The 18,380-nt window shown below is 39.4% G+C and overlaps 1 protein-coding gene across 2 annotated transcripts in view; it reads left to right on the top strand.

Moving 5' to 3' along the window:
* The first annotated feature begins 345 nt into the window (after positions 1-345).
* Positions 346-18,380, top strand: part of GOPC (golgi associated PDZ and coiled-coil motif containing) — a 41,404-nt gene continuing 23,369 nt past the window's right edge. For both annotated transcript variants that reach the window (XM_032407997.1, XM_032407999.1), the window contains exon 1: positions 346-859. In XM_032407997.1, the coding sequence (XP_032263888.1) occupies positions 572-859 (288 nt within the window). In that variant the 5' untranslated portion in view covers positions 346-571. The remainder of the gene's footprint in view (positions 860-18,380) is intronic.

The following is an 18,380-nucleotide window of genomic DNA, read 5'->3' on the forward strand; positions in this document are numbered from 1 at the left end:
GCCCTGCCTCGCATTCCCTTCCCTGCCCCTGGAAGTCTCCGCAGCAACTGTCCTGGAGGACTTTAGATAGGCTCCCGCCCACTGTGAAGTCAAATGGGCGGAAGCCGTTCATGTCTGCGACGTGGACACCCTTCTCTTCCCCACCCTTTCCAACTTGGAAGCAAACACGACGCATTCCCGTTTCTCGGGGATTCAAGCCGGAGTTTGCCAGTTGTCAATATGGCCACTGACGGGCCGGTCCCAAGCAGAGGCTTTTCATAGGCCAAGGTCTCATCCTAGCCCCGCCCATTTCATCCCGCCAGGCTGCGTCCGCCTAAGTCTTCGCTACGCATGCGCAGCGGGGGCGGGCCGGGAGGTGGGACGGCCCGATTCTTCCGTGTGCCACCGTCGCCGCCTTGGCTTCACTGCTCTTGCCACTGCGGGGCTGCATTGCCGGCGTTAGCCGCGCGAGGGGAAGGGAGGGGACCGACGGAGCGTGCGTGCGCGGGGGTCCCCGCAGTCCCAGCAGTTCCTCTCGCGCGGGGTGGGCGGCGGGGGGCAGTAGCAGTCGGGGGAGGTCCTAGACGGCGCCATGTCGGCGGGCGGCCCGTGCCCGGCAGGAGCCGGAGGGGGCCCAGGGGGCGCCTCCTGCGCCGTAGGGGTCTCCCCCGGCGGGGTATCCATGTTCCGATGGTTGGAGGTGCTAGAGAAGGAGTTCGACAAGGCCTTCGTGGATGTGGATCTGCTCCTGGGTGAGATCGATCCGGACCAGGCGGACATCACTTATGAGGGGAGACAGAAGATGACCAGCTTGAGTTCCTGCTTTGCGCAGCTTTGCCATAAAGCCCAGACTGTGTCCCAAATCAACCACAAGCTAGAGGTGAGCTGTGGGCCCTTGGAGGAGGTGGCATTCAACCGCAGTCATCAGAGCCCATTTAACGCACCGGTGAAAAGACCCTAGAAAACTACCCACCGGGGCACTAGGGCTTCAAATGTGACAGGGGAGTGCGTGTGTATATATGTGTAAAGGAAAGGAGTGAGGTGAGGTTGTAGAAAAAGGGGTGTAGATCGACCTGTGGGTGTCCTGGGGTCCTGTCACCCACCTTCCTAGTATCTCTATGAGGAAGAAACAGGAACTGATTACAGCAGCCTACTGTACATTTAACATTAACAAACCAAAGACTTGAGCTCAAGGATTCTCTATCCTAAGAATATCTTGGCCAACCTTGCAACATTCGAGTTCGTATATGGATTTTCACATTGATAAACTAGGTTTGTGTATCACCAGACTGATAGAGTGTTGATTGTTTTTAACTATTTCAGATCAACGTCTCTCACACAGACATACTTTTCCTTTCATGCATGAACAATTTAGGGGAATTCTATCAGAGCTCTTAGGAAAATTTAGTGGAATAAAACAGCATAGTATCAGTGTTCTTCTCAGTTTACAGTTGGTCTTTAAATTACAGGCAGATACCACCAGAATACTCTATATAATTTTTCACATGACTTGTAACATTGAGGTTTTGTTTGTTCTTCACCCTATTTCCCAAAGTCTGGATTTATTTGTGAGAGTGTGTGAAGAATGGTCATTTGCTTTAGTCTCTAATCTTGGTTGTGGGTGTGGGTGGAGTGGTGGTGGTGGTTCCAAAAAAGAAAAAAAAAAACCACCTACCACATTGTGCAGGAAGTTAAATTAATGCATTATTACAGTATTTAGAAACATGGGAGATTAATATTACTACATAAAGAGCATTTGCTAACTAGATAATTTAAGAGATGAATCTTTCATCTTAAAGTAGATAAAAATAGGATAATCAGTAATGTGCAAAGCTCTTTGAACATTAGGTTTCCTAAGAAATCATCATTGCTATCGGTTATAATGATTGAGAGTACCCAGTGGATTGAAATCAGTAATAATATCAGATATATATCCTCTCTGTGATTAGTGGTTAGCATTCTTTCTCTTCCCTGTCAGTTAGCCATGAAAAAGGTGGTGTAATTCATCTGTGATTAGCATAGATGCAAATCAGAGATTTTGTTGAAAGAACTGTTCATTTCTTCCATCCTTTTTGAAAAGGTTGGAATGGAAGTGCTGATAGGAAGCTAATCACTTCTTGTTCTAGGTGTATGAAAATGTTTCTTGATTTCTTGATTAGTAGTTATTTCTAGAAGATAGTTTATTTTTCACATAATGCATTTATGTGAAAATGCATTTAATGGTTTTTAGAAATAGTACTTTAGCTTTAAATAACAGAGCAAAAGTAGCTTTTGCCACATGAGAACTTTCATATCATTTACAACTGCAAGTATCTACTGAGGATAAACAGCTTTTTAAAAATGAAACACTATCTACCTGATTTTTTTAAGTGACCAAAGGATACTTTCAACAGTGATATTTTGATGTCAGATATAATATCTAATTTTGGAGAAAGGATTATTCTGTGAGTAGGAGGTAGTGCTCTGTCTTTTTCATCTTTATTTTAGATGAATATTCAGAGCTGTAATAAATTATGTATATTCTTTTTCTCAGAAATTGTAATTACACATTCTGACTCCACATCCTGGCTTAGGAGGTGGAGTTATTTCTCAAAATGAGAAATGCTAGCCTGTCATGATGTGAGCATGTTTCTTCAACATGCTCGAAACCCTTGACTTAAAAGATCTTAGAAAATGGGGAGGGGACATTTTGTTTTTGTGTTTTTTCACTTACATTTGACTTACCTGTTTGTGGGGTTAATCTTTCTGCATTTAGCAGGTGTTACGGTCTTCGTGGAATTGGTTATGTACTGCTGAGGAGAGAGGGTCCTTGTCAGTAGTGCCTTTCAAGGTAGATCTGCTGTTGGATTATTTGCAGAATTTCCAAGGTTGCTTCATATACTGTTATCAGTCCCTGAGATCTTGAAATCTTAGAAAAGATTTCCATACTTTCTAGCCCTGTTTTATTTCTTAATAAGTGGATTGAATTAGTTCTATTCGCACCTGTGACGGGCAAGTGCATTTGTGGTTTGATATAACAGGTGTGCACTGAATTTCAGTGGTTTTAGAGATTAATACCTTAAACCATATTACCATAATAAAATATTTTTATAATCAAAACACAGATATCTCCAGTATGGCTAACTCATATTTAAATTGGCCTTGAGTATCTTTGCAGATTGCTCCTTCTTCTGCCCAGTTATTGTGTCTTTAGGTAACACCATGTTTAATATTAACATGGCAGTTAGGAGAACAATTTTAGCTGCAAAAAAATCATAGGTTACATTTTAAAATAAAATATAAATGACATCTATGTGACTCCTGCTTGCCATAAGTTATATTTGGGGAGAGGGCTATTTATAAGGGGAAGGGGAGGGCAAAGAATATCAGAATATATTAAGGGAGTGCCATTTCAGATTACTCACATCTCTCTTACTTACCTTACCCACCTGCTTGAGAATCCCTGCTATGGTATGCTACTTGGTGACAGCTGCGCTGGAGTCACAGGTACTGATTGGGACAGTAGTAAGAGTAGTAGTAGTAATAGTAGCATTAGTGTGTTGGAGTAGAACAAAGATTGAGAACCAGTGCTTTAGAAAAACCCACCTCTCTACCTGGAAATGCAGTTTTCTACCTCTATACCCCTTCTTTAAAATAACAGCAAAACAATACGTCTGTCACATCCTACTTTCTGTCAGCAATTGCTGAATCAGTATATCTTTTTAAAGCAATTTACTGTTCACAGCCATCAGTGGAGAAACTTTTAACTTTGGTCTAGAGACATGTTTATAATGAACTAATGACGTACTGTTCTTTCACTGCTTTAAAGCTGTCCTGTTTTTAAACAAGCAGTGAGGCCATTTTGTAGCATTGAACTTGAAGGTTAATATTGATTCAGTATGTATTTATTGAGCACTAATTATGGTGCCAGATGCTGTATTGGATATTTGGGATACAATGGAGAGCAAAAATGGACACAGTCATTTCTGTTACAAAGCTTGGATTCTATTGGATAGTTAATTGGAATAATTATCACGTAAGTGTGAAATTCCAACTTTGATGAGTATTATGAAAGGTACCTAGAATAAGGAGAGCCTGTTCTGGGGGATCAGGAAGGCTCCTTTTGGAAGTGACTATTGAGTTAAGACATAAAGGATAAGTAGGAATTAATTAGGCCACAAGAAATAGGAATGTCATTCAATATTCCAGTAGAGAGAACAGAAAGTGGAACGCACCTGTGACGGGCAAGTGCATAATGCACTCGAAGAACTGAAAGAAAGTTGGTATGTGTTACAAGAGCAAAAGGCCAAAGAAATGAGATGCAACATAAGTTTGAACAGGTGGGTAGGGACCATATCTACTTGATTTTATTGGCCATGCAGTAGATTTGGGGGGCTGTATCCTAGCAGTGGGAAATGTTTTAAACTAGATGGTAACCTCAGGTATGAGATTAGATTAGCTCACTCAAGCTAGATTAAGGAGAGAGTTTGGGATAGTGAACAGAATGAATGCAGGAAATCATTTAGGAGGTTCTTATTCTGATCCATTTGAGAGGATAGTGAGGGTAGGATAGTGCAGGATAGGAAGGATAGTGCAGGGTAGGATAGTGAGATGGAGGTAAGTGTTCAGAACAGGAGAGACTTGAGAGGTGAAAATGAACAGTGTAGAAATGGATTGGAATGGAGGGATGAGGGAATTTAGGATGACTCCAAATGTCAGTTGGCTGGATAAATAGATAGATGTGAGTTATTATTAACAATAACTGTATTGCTAACCTTATTGATCAGTTACTAATGGCCAGACTCTATGTGTTTTGCGTATATTGATTCATCTAATTCTCATGATAGTTCTGTGTGATAGGTTTAGTATTATTATTATTTCCATTTTACTCAGGATTAAGTAAGGGGCCCAAGGCTCCAGAGCTAGAGAAACCGGTTTCTCCAAAACACACATTTATGCCTGGTGGGAGGTAGCAGGAGGTGGAAAGAAAAGCAGGCAGAAAGAGTAAATGTGGGTGGATAGGTAGCAGGAAGGAAGAGTATGGGGTTCCAGGGAAGTATTGTTATAAAAATTAAACATGTTTATAAGCCAATGAGATGCATCTAGTGGAGAGGAAAGCTGAATATTCTAGCGAAAGAGAGGGATAATTAGTATGCGTAAGGTTTCTGAACGAAGAGGAGATCCAAGATACATGTAGAGAGAATGGCCTTATGTTGAAAGGATAGCTTTTGTACTTTGAGGCAGAGGGAGACAGTGTTGAGGGAGGGGAAAACAGTGAGAGCAGAAGGTGGGAGGTTGAGAGAGTTTTTGTCTGATGGTTTCTTTATTCTCTGTAAAATTGGAGCCTGGGACAACTGCTGAAAGTGGGTGAGAGTAATAAGAGCTTGGAGAGAGTAAAAAGTTTTGAAATAGGGAAGAGTGGGAGAGCCAGCTGGCCAGAGAAATAGAAGGACTGCCAGGCACCGTTGGGGACTTACTTGGAGCTAGTTATCATAAATTCATGGTACAACGAGTCTGCCCTGTTGTGTGGCTTTCTCCGGCAATGCTTACATGGCTAGTAACAGGCACAGTGATGACAGTGATAATCCAGTGCTGTAGCAGGGGGTTTGCTATGTAGGCAAGAGTGTTACTGAAATGAAAATGGTAATGGGGATGAAGAAAAGGAGATAATCTTCCATTAAAGAAGGAGAAACAGGATTTGATAATTATGTACGTGCGGAGGGTGAGGAGAAGAGGTTGGATGCCACCACAATTCTGTTTGACAAATGGATTAGTTGATAGCTGTTTAATAGTCTCCCCCAAAATTCATGTCTACCCAGAACCTCAGAATGTGACCTTATTTGGAAATAGTCTTTGCAGATGTATTTAGTGTAAGGGTAGAGATAAGATCATAGCAGCTTAGACTGGACCCTAAATCCAATGAGATTGTCCTGATAAGAGACACTGAGGACACACAGAGACACTGAGAAGAATGCTGTCTGCAGAAAGAATCTGAGATTGGGATGACATGTCGGCAAGCTGAGAAATGCCAAGGATTGAGGTCGACCACCAAACACTGGGAGACAGGCATGGAACAGTTTCTCCTTCAGGGTATCCAGAAGGAACCGATCCTTGATTTTGAGCTCCTGGCATCCTGAATTGTGAGAGAATAAATTTTTGTTCTTTTAAGCCACCAACTTTGTGGTGATTTGGTATGATGGCCCTAGGAGACTTAGACCATTTACAGAAGTAAGGAATCCAGGAGAAGGAACAGGTCTGACAGGAAAGATAATGAGTTGAGTTTAGAAGACTGTGCATAGTTAAGGTCCTTATCCTTTCTTGCATATTCCTAACATAGTCTCCTAGTTGATTCTTACCCGCTCCAAACCATCCTTTCATTGTCAACGTCATTCTAAAATGTTTCATTTGAACAGTTCATATTTAAAAAAGGCGCAACTCTGATTCTGGTCGCTCTTCTTTTTATACTTCCCTTTTACTCATTGGCTAACATTCAGACTCTAGCATGGTGATCAGTGCCCACCCAGTGCGTCTGTCCTCACCCCCTTGTCACCCCTTCGTGGCTGCTTTTGCCTCTCAATAAAACTGGTTTGTGTGCAGTTGTCTAAATAGGCCTTGCTCTTGCATGGCGTTGCTACTTTAACATAGGCTTTTGTGTATAATGCCTTCTCTGCCCCATTGTCTACAGTATCACACACCCACTTGTCTTTCAAGATACCACTTACATCACCATCTCTGAAGGCTGTCCTCACCCCATTTATCTCTGCTCTCTATAGGCAGAGGCTGTCAACACCTTTAACTCACTTGGACTGTTAAATTGGTTATGTTGTACTACCATTAATGGTTGCCACAGCTCTTTACCTCTAGAAGGTAAGATCTTTGAGGGTCAGGACGATGGCTTATATGAAATAATCTTAATATCAAATGCTTCGCGAAAGCTGACTTTGGGTGGGAACATTTTCTCTTCGTGAACCCACTTTGGTTTCTTTCTTTTTTTTTTTTTTTTTTAAAGATTTTATTTATTTATTTGACAGAGAGAGACACAGCGAGAGAGGGAACACAAGCAGGGGGAGAGGGAGAAGCAGGCTTCCCGCGGAGCAGGGAGCCTGATGCGGGGCTGGATCCCAGGACCCTGGGATCATGACCTGAGCCAAAGGCAGACGCTTAATGACTGAGCCACCCAGGCGCCCCCCATTTTGGTTTCTAAGAATTGGTTGGTGGTTTTTTCCCTGTAGTGCTTTCAAAACCTTAATGAGTAGTGAGTAATTCCTTCCAGATTAACATCCGGTTAATTTACATGTGGATTTCAGAATTGGTGTTTCGTTGGCCCTTTTTTAAAATTGGAAATTTGAAACTCACACATTAAATACCAACCTTTCTGACCTATAAACATCCCTATCGCACTTGAGAGGGGTTTTCGTTTCTCAGACCTTTCCGTACACAGTATATTAGCTGATCTCCATTCAGTACTCGGGTGAATTTCTCCTCTCCGACTGACCCGTTTTACGTCTTTTTTTTTTTTTTTTAATTTAAATTCCAGTTAGTCAACATACAATGTAATATTCGTTTCAGGTGTACAATATAGTGATTCAACACTTGCATACATCACCCAGACTTTCACTTCCTTTTTTTTCCCACTTTTTTAAAAAAATTTTATTTTATTGTGTTATGTTAGTCACCATACAATACATCATTAGTTTTTGATGTAGTGATCCACGATTCATTGTTTTCATATAACACTCAGTGCTCCATGCAGTACGTGCCCTCCTTAATACCCATCACTGGGCTAATCCATCCCCTCCACCCCCCTCCCATCTAGAACCTTCAGTTTGTTTCTCAGAGTCCATAGCCTGTCATGGTTCATCTCTTCCTCCTATTACCTGCCTTTCATTTTTCCCTTCCTTCTCCTAATGTCCTCCATGCTATTCCTTATGTTCCATAAATAAGTGAAACCATATGATAATTGACTTTCTCTGATTGACTTATTTCATTTAGCATAATCTCCTCCAGTCCCATCCATTTGATGTAAAAGTTGGGTATTCATCCTTTCTGATGGCTGAGTAATATTCCATTGTATATATGGACCACATCTTCTTTATCCATTTATCTGTTGAAGGGCATCTCAGCTCTTTCCACAGTTTGGCTATTGTGGACATTGCTGCTATTGGCCCTTCTTTTCACTACATCAGTGTCTTTGGGGTAAATACCCAGTAGTGCAATTGCTGGGTCATAGGGTAGCTCTATTTTTAATTTTTTGAGGCACCTCCACACTGTTTTCCAAAGTGGCTATACCAACTTGCATTCCCACCAACAGTGTAAGAGTTCCCCTTTCTCCACAACCTCTCCAACATTTGTTGTTTCTTGCCTTGTCAATTTTTGCTATTCTAACTGGTGTAAGGTGGTATCTCAATTCTTTAACACCATACACAAAGATAAACTCAAAATGGATGAAGACCTCAATGTGAGACAGGAATCCATCAAAGTCCTACAGGAGAACATAGGCAGTAACCTCTTTGACATCAGCCACAGCAACTTCTTTCAAGATATATTTCCAAAGGCTAGTGAAACAAAAGCAAAAATGAACTTTTGGGACTTCATCAAGATAAAAAGCTTCTGCACAGCAAAGGAAACAGTCAACAAAACAAAGAGGCAACCCACAGAATGGGAGAAGATATTTGCAAATGACACTACAGATAAAGGGCTGGTATCCAAGATCTATAAAGAACTTCTCAAACTCAACACCCAAAAAACAAAAAATCAAGTCAGAAAATGGGCAGAAGACATGAACAGACACTTCTCTGAAGAAGACATACAAATGGCTAACAGACACATGAAGAAATGTTCATCATCATTAGCCATCAGGGAAATTCAAATCCACTTCTTTTTGAATTGGTACATCACACATGCCTCTATAATAGTGTTTATGACACTCTACATCATAATTAGAAATGTCATTTTATCTCTTTACTAGACAGTGAAATTCTGAAGGGCAGAATCCGTGTCTCATTCATCTTTTTGTCTCCAGATCCTGGCATACAGCATGTACTCAATAGCTGTTTATCTGAGTGAAGAAATTATTTGAAACACTTTAGTGTTCTGCCGTGAATCCTCCCAAGATTACCAATAATCATTCTGTAATACAGGTTTCGTGAGAGCTGGGCTGGTGTCTGTCTGATTATATCCATGGTGTCTAACACAGTGTCCACCACACTGTTGAATGACTGAATCTGCAGGTTCATTATTCCCCTGGTATGTAATTCACAAGGATATGGTTGGTGAGTTAGGATTTCATGGTATTCCACTTTAAGAAAAATTTGGAACTGTGACTAAAATAACATTAAACATCACTATATGAGAGTATTGTGTATGGATTTAGTGTGCTTGTGACATTTCTAAAATATTGGGTGAGTTGATTCTCCTCACCCTACCTCCAGTTTGATCATAGAGCAACTGAGTTCTTTAACATTACAGTGGAAACAAGAAACATGTTATTTGGGACTTCATTTTGTGGTTAACATCAGTAATTTAACTGTCAAAAATACATCACGGATTTATCTACTTGCTTCTATTTCAAATCTCTCCCCCCCATCTTAGTTCATTCACTTTGTCTCCTATATTACACACAGCTGCTGCCTTTAAAACATAAATTTAATCATGTCTTTCTGCTTAAAATTCCTCAATAATATTATGAATAAAATTCAAACTTCTTATTATGGCTGACAAGCTCTGTATGATCTGACCTGTGGATATGTCTTCAATGACATATCTTACTACTCTTTTATTTTGTATGGTCCAGCCACATAGGCCTCTCTTCAGACTCTAAGACAATAGTTCTCAAACATTTTGGTCTCAGGACCTGTTTACACTGTATAAATTAAGAGGTCCCCAAAGAGGTTTTTTGTTTTTTGTTTTTTGTTTTTTTTTATGTGAGTTATATCTATTTGCGTTTACGGTATTAGAAATTAAAACTGAGAAAACCTTATTTATTGCATCAGTTAAAAATAGCAACAGTAAGCCTATTAGATGTTAATATAAGTATCATTTTGAATGAGAAAATAACTTTTTTAAAAAAGTAGCATTGTTTTACATTTAAAAATGATTGTTAAATATCCGGCTTACTAGAAGATAGCTGGATTCTTGTATCTGCTTCTGCATTCAAACAGTTGTGATTCAAGGTTTGGGTTATAGCCTAGGAAGAAAGTTTGACCTCACAGAAATAAGTAGTTGGATAAGGGAGAAGTATTTAATAACCTTTTCAGATAGTTGGGGATATTTTTCTTTGATATTAAAAGGTAATTTCTTGGGGTTCCTGGCTGGCTCAGTTGGTTAAGAGTTGGTTAACTCTTTGATTTTGGCTCAGGTCTTGATCTTAGGGTCCTGAGATCCAGCGATGAGTTGGGCTCTGCGCTCAGTGGGGAGTCTGAGATTCTCTCCCTCTGCACCTCCTGCTCATGCATACTGTCTCACAAAATAAATAAAATCTTTTTTTTTTTTTTAAAAGGTAATTTCTTAAAGGTTATTTACAGTATGGAGTCTAAAGCTCTTATCAGTGAAGTTTTCATCCACTGTTACAATAAAGTAATGTGTAGTCATTGAAAGAATCCTTTACTGAGTCATGATGTTGACATTATGGATTGGTCATTTTGAAAATACTGGTTTGCTGAGTTATGCAGATTTTCTAAATGCGGGCACATCTCATTATACAATATTTTAAAAATCCCATTTGGGGGCGCCTGGGTGGCTCAGTCAGTTAGGCGTCTGCCTTTGGCTCACGTCATGAACCCAGGGTTGTGGGGTCGAGCCCCACATTGGGCTCTCTGCTTAGCAGGGAGCCTGCTTCTCCCTCTCCCTGCTGCTCCCCCTGCTTGTACTCTCTCTCTCTGTCAAATAAATAAATAAAATCTTTTTAAAAAATTAAAATAAAGATCACATTTGTTACTATTACCAGTCTCATTAGAAGAATCTTTAAATGTTTAGAAGCTGTTAAGATCATGGTGATGGATTCAATTTTTCCAAAATTCTAATTTTCATTTGAAAACACAAATTTTTATCATTGGCAATAAATGCTGCCAGTTGTTTGCCTTGAAGCAACAGATTGACTTAATTATTCTCAAGATTATGTCTACCAAATACATTAACCTTAATAACTGTATTTGCTCTTCGTTCAAGTAAAAATGATGTTCCATGAAAAGAAATGTTTGGTTTTGCAACTCAAGCAATTGCATAAGTGCTTTTTCTTGGGACAATATGGTTTGATATGCAGCATATACGCTTTATGCACACTTCCCATTTCATCACACATAATATTAAAAAGTTGTACTCGAGGCTTGAGATTTTAAGAATTAATAATTTTTACTGCTGCATCATGGGCATTCTTAAATGAACTTTTATTTTCTTCAAACCGCAAGCACATAGTGGTGAAGAGTACACTGCATTGACTTGTACTAAAATGCTATTATCATTTACTCATCATTGCTTTTGCACCTGTAGTACAAATGTCAGCATGGTGAAAAAAGCAACTGTTTTATTATTACTAAAATAGTTTTGACCTTGTGGATGCCCTGGAAAGGTCCCACAGACCTGTGAGAACTGCTGCTCTGATAGTAATGGGAAGAAGAACCATACTCTCCCACCTCACTGATTCCCTTGTTTCTTTCGTACAGCGTATGCTTTGTAATTATATATTATATTACTAGCTTGTAATGACCTTGGACAAGTTACCTAACCTCTCCGCATTCCAGTTTCCTTCTCTGTACAAAAAATTGCGTCTCTCGAGGCTTAGCATGAGGATTAAGACAATTATTCAAAACAGTGCCTGGCACATGTGCCATTCATTTTCTTTACGTGCTGCCTCCCGCACAAGGCCACCATAAGCTTTGCAGGGCAGGACCCACATATGTGTCATCTACCAGTGTATCCCCAGAATCCAGCCAAGTGCTTGGCATATGGTTGGGGGTTGATAAATACTTTTTGAATGAATGTATTTTAAAAATAAAAATAAGTTTGCTTGTCTTAAGCTGCAGAGCAGTTTGGGGAGAAATGATGACAGATGAAGTTAGTGGTCCTTATGCTTGGATCGAGAGGAAATTGGAGTGAATAGGTGTTTTCTCACATAACTTTTGTAAGCCAAATGAACGGACTGTTTCAGCAGCCAACTTGTAGTAAAGAGGAATATTATTTCCTATCTCAAGAGGCGGCAGAGGTTTTTATATTTGACCTGTGGATATATTTTCTGTTTGGTCAGAGTCTTTGTTTTCAAATAGGACTTCTTGGCTTTCTGTAAACTTGGGTAGTCGGAGCAATGCTGACCACTTCAGGCCTATGGGAAAAGAGAAGATAGAGGTGTGTGTTAACTCAAATTAGCTCTAAGAGTTTGTTCTGCTATGTGGAAAGAGTAGAAGAAAAACCAGGGAATGGATCAAAATACTTTTGTTAGTTACATTATCCCCTTGACTTTTGTCACAGGAGAAAAGGTCACGTGAAGAATATGGTTCTGTTCTGCTTCTGCTGTCGTTCAGGATCCTTTATACAACAATTTCTGTGATGCTTTCTTTTAAAAGTTTAGTTCCAGGAAAGAAAGAGTCTCACCAGATAAAATGGCATTGCTTATTTTAATGAGACAAGGAGAATTATATAATATAAAGTTCTCCTAGTTATAGGAAACTAGTATTAAATTTAATACACAATACACAGTATTAGGATGATATTTTTATAGTGATATCTTGCCATCTCTATATGTTTATTTTTTACGTTTATATCTTACGAACTTTAAAGCCTTTTGGGAAGTAGGTTGGTGTAGATGATTAATTTTAGATATTGGTATTAAATGATATAATTGCTAGAGATTTAAATTCTAATCTATTTCCATCCTAAACTGCATTTTCAAACATAAAAAAAAAAAATACAGACATTTAAAAAGCATACTTGTTTCCTTTTAGTGATTACCTTTTGTACACTTTATTTATTTATTTATTTTTTATTAACATATAATGTATTATTTGTTTCAAGGGTACAGGTCAGTGATTCATCAGTCTTACACAATTCACAGCGCTCACCATAGCACATACCCTCCCCAATGTCTATCACCCAGCCACCCCATTCCTCCCACCCCCCACCGCTCCAGCAACCCTCAGTTTGTTTCCTGAGATTGAGTCTCTTATGGTTTGTCTCACTCTGCGGTTTCATCTTGTTTCATTTTTCCCTCCCTTCCCCTGTGTACACATACTTAAAAACAGAAGGTGCAGAAACATTTATAGGTAAATGTGAGATTATATTTACTTCTTTATCAGCAGCTTTCTGTGCTGTTGTTCATTACAGTTAAACTGCTATTTGGAGTCAGCTATTTTCTTTGTAATTCTTAAACAGCTTGGGGAACGTGTGCTTTTGTGTGCGTGCATGTCTGTGCCTGCTTTTGTATGCATACACTGCTGGCTAGATGAGGAATGTTCTGAGTTTCTTGCTTAAAGCCCTGTTTTTCTGAGATTTGGGGATGTGATCTCATCTGGAGCTCATGGGCTGCTTCAGCACCATTTCTCTTACTGCCAGGATTACACAGAATGTCAGAAGGTCTGTGTTCTAATGCCATTTGTAATTTGGGACAACTCACCTAATCTTTTTGGGCCTCAGTTTCTTCATGTGCAAAATAAAGATATTTTACCAGATTTGTTTAGGTTCTTAGGTTGGGCCCTCTAAAATGTGTTACCAAAAGAGCTGAATGACACGCTGAAACTAATGACTGATCTAGATCCAAGTTCCCTGGCATACAATATGATGTTTGCTAGTTTCTTGTCTTAGTTTGATCCTCTCCTGAACTAGAGGTTTTTGAGGGGTGCTTGAGGTAAGCTAATTGGCATTTTTATCCACAAGACTGTTAAATAAAAACTAGCTTCTGTTTAGAAAGAAAAAAATACAACTGTTGTGTATTTTTAGAAGGTAACATGGACAGACGATTAAGGTCTAGACAAAGTGGAAAAATAGGAAACTCAAAATAAAAAATTCCTTTGATTTTGGTGTCACACAGTGGTATCCAGTAGTGACGGATTATTTGAGAAAGGAATTATCTTGTTGGAAAAGTTTGGATGTTTGAAAGAGTGTGAGATGAAAAATAGAAAAGTAACAGCTCCATTAAATACAAATAAGTGGTGATGATAACGTTCTAATGTTATTTAGATAGACTGCTTCTCTGTCTTTTTTTTGGGGGGAATACTTCATTCCTACTTTGCGAAATACGCCTCGATTTTCATCTGTCTCCACACCCCATTCCAGCTGGACCACTTGCTGAGAATTACTACTTTAGAAAATCTCACCATTGATTTAATGGCTTGGGTGTAGTGAAGGCCATGGTCCTAAGTAAGGCCCAGAGACCTCCTGGAATAAGATCATTTTATCCTTACTGTCTAGGGAAAGAATGTCTTTCTTGATGGTTAGCTTTATTTTCTTTTTTCTTTTTTTTTAAGTATGTTAATCTAAATCTTTTTTCTTTTTTTAAATTTTATTATGTTATGTTAGTCACCATACAATACATCATTGGTTTTTGATGTGGTGATCCACGATCCATTGTTTTCGTATAACACCCAGTGCTCCATGCAGTACGTGCCCTCCTTAATACCCATCACCGAGCTAACCAATATTTTATTTTTTCTATAATTGAATCTTCAAGATCAAATGTAGGAAAGTGAAAAGATTGTTTCCCAAATTAAGACTGTATTTAACATAGTTTTTAACTGTTTTCGATTTTGCTTTTTTTTTTTTTTAAAGATTTTATTTATTTATTCATAAGAGACAGAGAGAGAGAGGCAGAGGGAGAAGCAGGCCCCCCGCCGAGCAGGGAGCCCGATGCGGGACTCAATCCCAGGACCCTGGGATCATGACCTGAGCCGAAGGCAGACGCCCAACCATCTGAGCCACCCAGGCGCCCTCAATTTTGCTTTTTAAAGCATTTTTGGGATATCGCTTGAAAATTTAAGTAAGAGTTGAAGGTTGAAATCAGCTGTTTCCTTTAAACTTTCACTCTTTACTAGTTCTAGTGTTCCCAAAGTAAGACAGTCAGGTGAAAAATACTCAGGCTTTTTTATGGTCAGGCTGATTTTGAGTCTGTTACTTATTAGCTATGTGATTTGGGGCAAATCATTTAAACTCTGACTTCCCGTTTCCTTAAGTATTAAGAAAGAAGTTGGAGAGTAGGAATTACAGATAATGTATGGTGTGTATATGCCTGCCATATGGTATATAGATGCTTGCTTTGTGGTAGCTGTGAATATTGTTAGTAAGTTAAACATATGTATTGTAACTATAGAAACACATTTTTTTCTCCTTATGGCCAGCTGCTTGATAACACTTCCACTGCCTTGCCCTGTGAGTAATTGGGTTGAAAGTGCTGTTTTGCTGCTGAGCAGTTGGGTAGCCCTGGATATAAAAACAATTTTGATTGGCCTTGGTTTCATTATGTAAATAGTAATTGTCATCATTATTGTCTTTATGTTCTCTAAGATCTCTTTAAATTCTAAAATTTGGTGATATTAGGAAGGTAACCATTAAATAAAATATGGGAATTTCTAATCTTGACATAAAATTTATCAATGACTGTTTTCTTAGCAGCTAAAATGCTTACATCATGGACAAGAAACGAGTTATTTAATATTACTAAATTTAGAATAAATTTGAAATACTTGTTTGAAAAATAAAATTGGGCTTTGAATTTTATTTTACTTTATTTTTCTGGGTAGATATAGTGTACTTTATTGATATACATGACAAAGTGGGGCTCCCTAAGCCCCCCTCCTTCTTCAGAAGGTCTAGGATGAAACTTGTTAAAGTCAAGAGATTCTCATTGTACTAGGGGATGATTTGGGGCAAGGACTCTTCCAGCAGCTGAGGGCTTCTGTGTCTTCCTCTTGTGCTCTCACTGGGGCTGGTGGTCCTGGGGGCTCTTACTTCTTAGAGGCCATGTGGACCATAAGATTACCACCTGGCTGCTATAGCCAAATTCATTGTCATACCAGGAAATGAGCTTGAACGCAGTGGTCATTGAGGGCAATGCCAGTCCCAGCACTGAAGGTGGAAGAGTGGGTGCCATTGTTAAAGTTGCAGGAGACAACCTGGTCCTCAGTGGAGCCCAGGATTCCCTTGAGGGGGTCCTCCAATGCCTGCTTCACCATCTTCTTGATATCATCATATTGGGCAGCTTTCTTTAGGCAGCAGGTCAGATCGATGACTGACACGTTAGGGGTGAGGACATGGAAAGCCAAACCAGTGAGTTTCCCATTCAGCTCCTGGATAACCTTGCCTCCATCCTTGGCTGTAGAAGCAGGGATGATGTTCTGGGCAGCCCCTCAGCCATCACGCCGCAGCTTCTCAGAGGGGCCATCCACGGTCTTCTTGGTGGTATTGATGGCATGGACTGTGTCATTAGTCTTTTCCTGTTGCCCAAGTTGTCATGAATGATCTTGGACGGGGGCCAAGCAGTTGGTGGTACAGGAGGCATTGCTGACAGTCTTGAGGGAGTTGTCATACTTCTCGTGGTTCATGCCCATCACAAACATGGGCCATCATCAGAGGGGGCAGAGGTAATGACCCTCTTGGCCCCACCCTTCAAGTGAGCCCCAACCTTCTCCATGGTAGTAAAGACGCCAGTGGATTCCACAACATACTCAGCATCAGCATCACCCTATTTGATGCTGGAGGGATTTCCCACCTGGAAGATGGAGATGGGCTTTCCATTGATGACAAGTTTTCTGTTCTCAGCCTTGACCATGCCATTGAATTTGCCATGGTTGAAGTCATACTGGAACATATAGACCATATAGTTGAGGTTAGTGAAGGGGTTGTTGATGGCAACGATGTCAGCTTTGCCAGAGTTAAGAGCAGTCCTGGTAACTAGGTGCCCAAGTTGGCCAAATCCAAATCACGCCGGCACTGCACAAGAAGATGCAGCTGTCTGTTGAACAAGGAGGAGCAGAGAGACTGGGCTTCGAATTTTAATATCTGCATCTTCTCTTTGTAAAGGACTTTTACTTATTTTTTAAGTTGGTCAACTTCTTGAGAAATTCGACTTAAGAATCCGTGTTTGTAATAGGCCACATTGAAAACACCTGTGTACTACCCTGTTTTCCTTGCCCTTTTAAAATTATAATCATTTCTGACTTAAATATTCGTCTGCCAAATTAATTAATGAACACCACTTATGCCTCTTCTTTCTTAACTCTAGGAGTTTTACTCAGTTATTAGTAACTCATGAAATTTTTGGTTTGGGACCACCAGACACTATATGCCTATTGAAACACATAGTATACCCCTTGTCACAAAGATTTAATTAAGTAAATCTAATTAAACCTTAAAAAAATTTTTTTTTTTTTAAATTTTTAAGTTCTCTCTACACTAGCATGGGGCTCAAACTCACACAACCACAGGATCAAGAGTCACGTGCTCTACTGAGTGAGCCAGCCAGGCACCCCTAATTAAACCTTTAGATCTAATTACCAGTTATAGATCTACATAGAGGAATATATTCCAGATCTGCGGAGAGGAATGTATTAGACAACACTATAAAGAAATAGTAAGACAAATGCAGAATGAAAGTCACAGTAATGAAAAAAGAGGTAAGAGTTGTGATAGATTAAATGGCTTATTTTAAACTATTTCTGGGTGTAGGTTCACTTTAGTATAAGTTTCATACTGCTCAAAAAGAATGTATAGTATTCAAATATTTGTTTTCCTTTTGTGATTACTTTGTTTCAAAGACTATAGAAACCTATAGGGTTTTGAGTTTTTGGGTTTTGTTTTTTGTTTTTTTTGACTAAGAAGGACTTTCCAGACAAAGCTTATTTTTAAAGATTTTATTTATTTATTTGAGATAGAGTGTGAGAGAGAGAGCACGAGGTGGGGGGAAGAGGGAAAAGGAGAAGCAGACTCCCCGCTGAGCAGGGAGCCCAATGTGGGGCTTGATCCCAGGACCCTGAGATCATGACCTGAGCCGAAGGCAGACGTTTAACCGACTAAGCCGCCCAGGCACCCCAAGACTTATTTGTACTTTAAAGGAGCAATCTTCAAGTTGTATTGAACATTGTCTAGTAAAAGGTGATTTTAAATGTTTATAGTTTTTTTGGTAGGCATATTTTTTGTTAAATGGAAGAAAATCTATAACACATTTATCATACATGTAAGTTTTTTTTTTCTTTTCTAAGTTTTTCAGTTAGGAGTATTTGTGAAAGATACTGTGTGAAAACTGTTACATACCGTTTTAGAAGGCAACGGAAATGAAGTCCTACTTTAATATCTTGCATATGTTTATTATATTTAAAGAACAGAGTCGACTACTAGCATAATTATTTCTTTTAGCATCTAAATCTTTTTTTTTAAAAAACTGAAGTATAGTTGACACAATGTTACATTAGTTTCAGGTGTACAGCATAATGATTCAACAACTC

The sequence above is a fragment of the Phoca vitulina genome, unplaced genomic scaffold (assembly GCF_004348235.1).
Source record: "Phoca vitulina isolate PV1807 unplaced genomic scaffold, GSC_HSeal_1.0 scaffold9, whole genome shotgun sequence".
In the NCBI taxonomy this organism is placed as follows: Eukaryota; Metazoa; Chordata; class Mammalia; order Carnivora; family Phocidae; genus Phoca; species Phoca vitulina.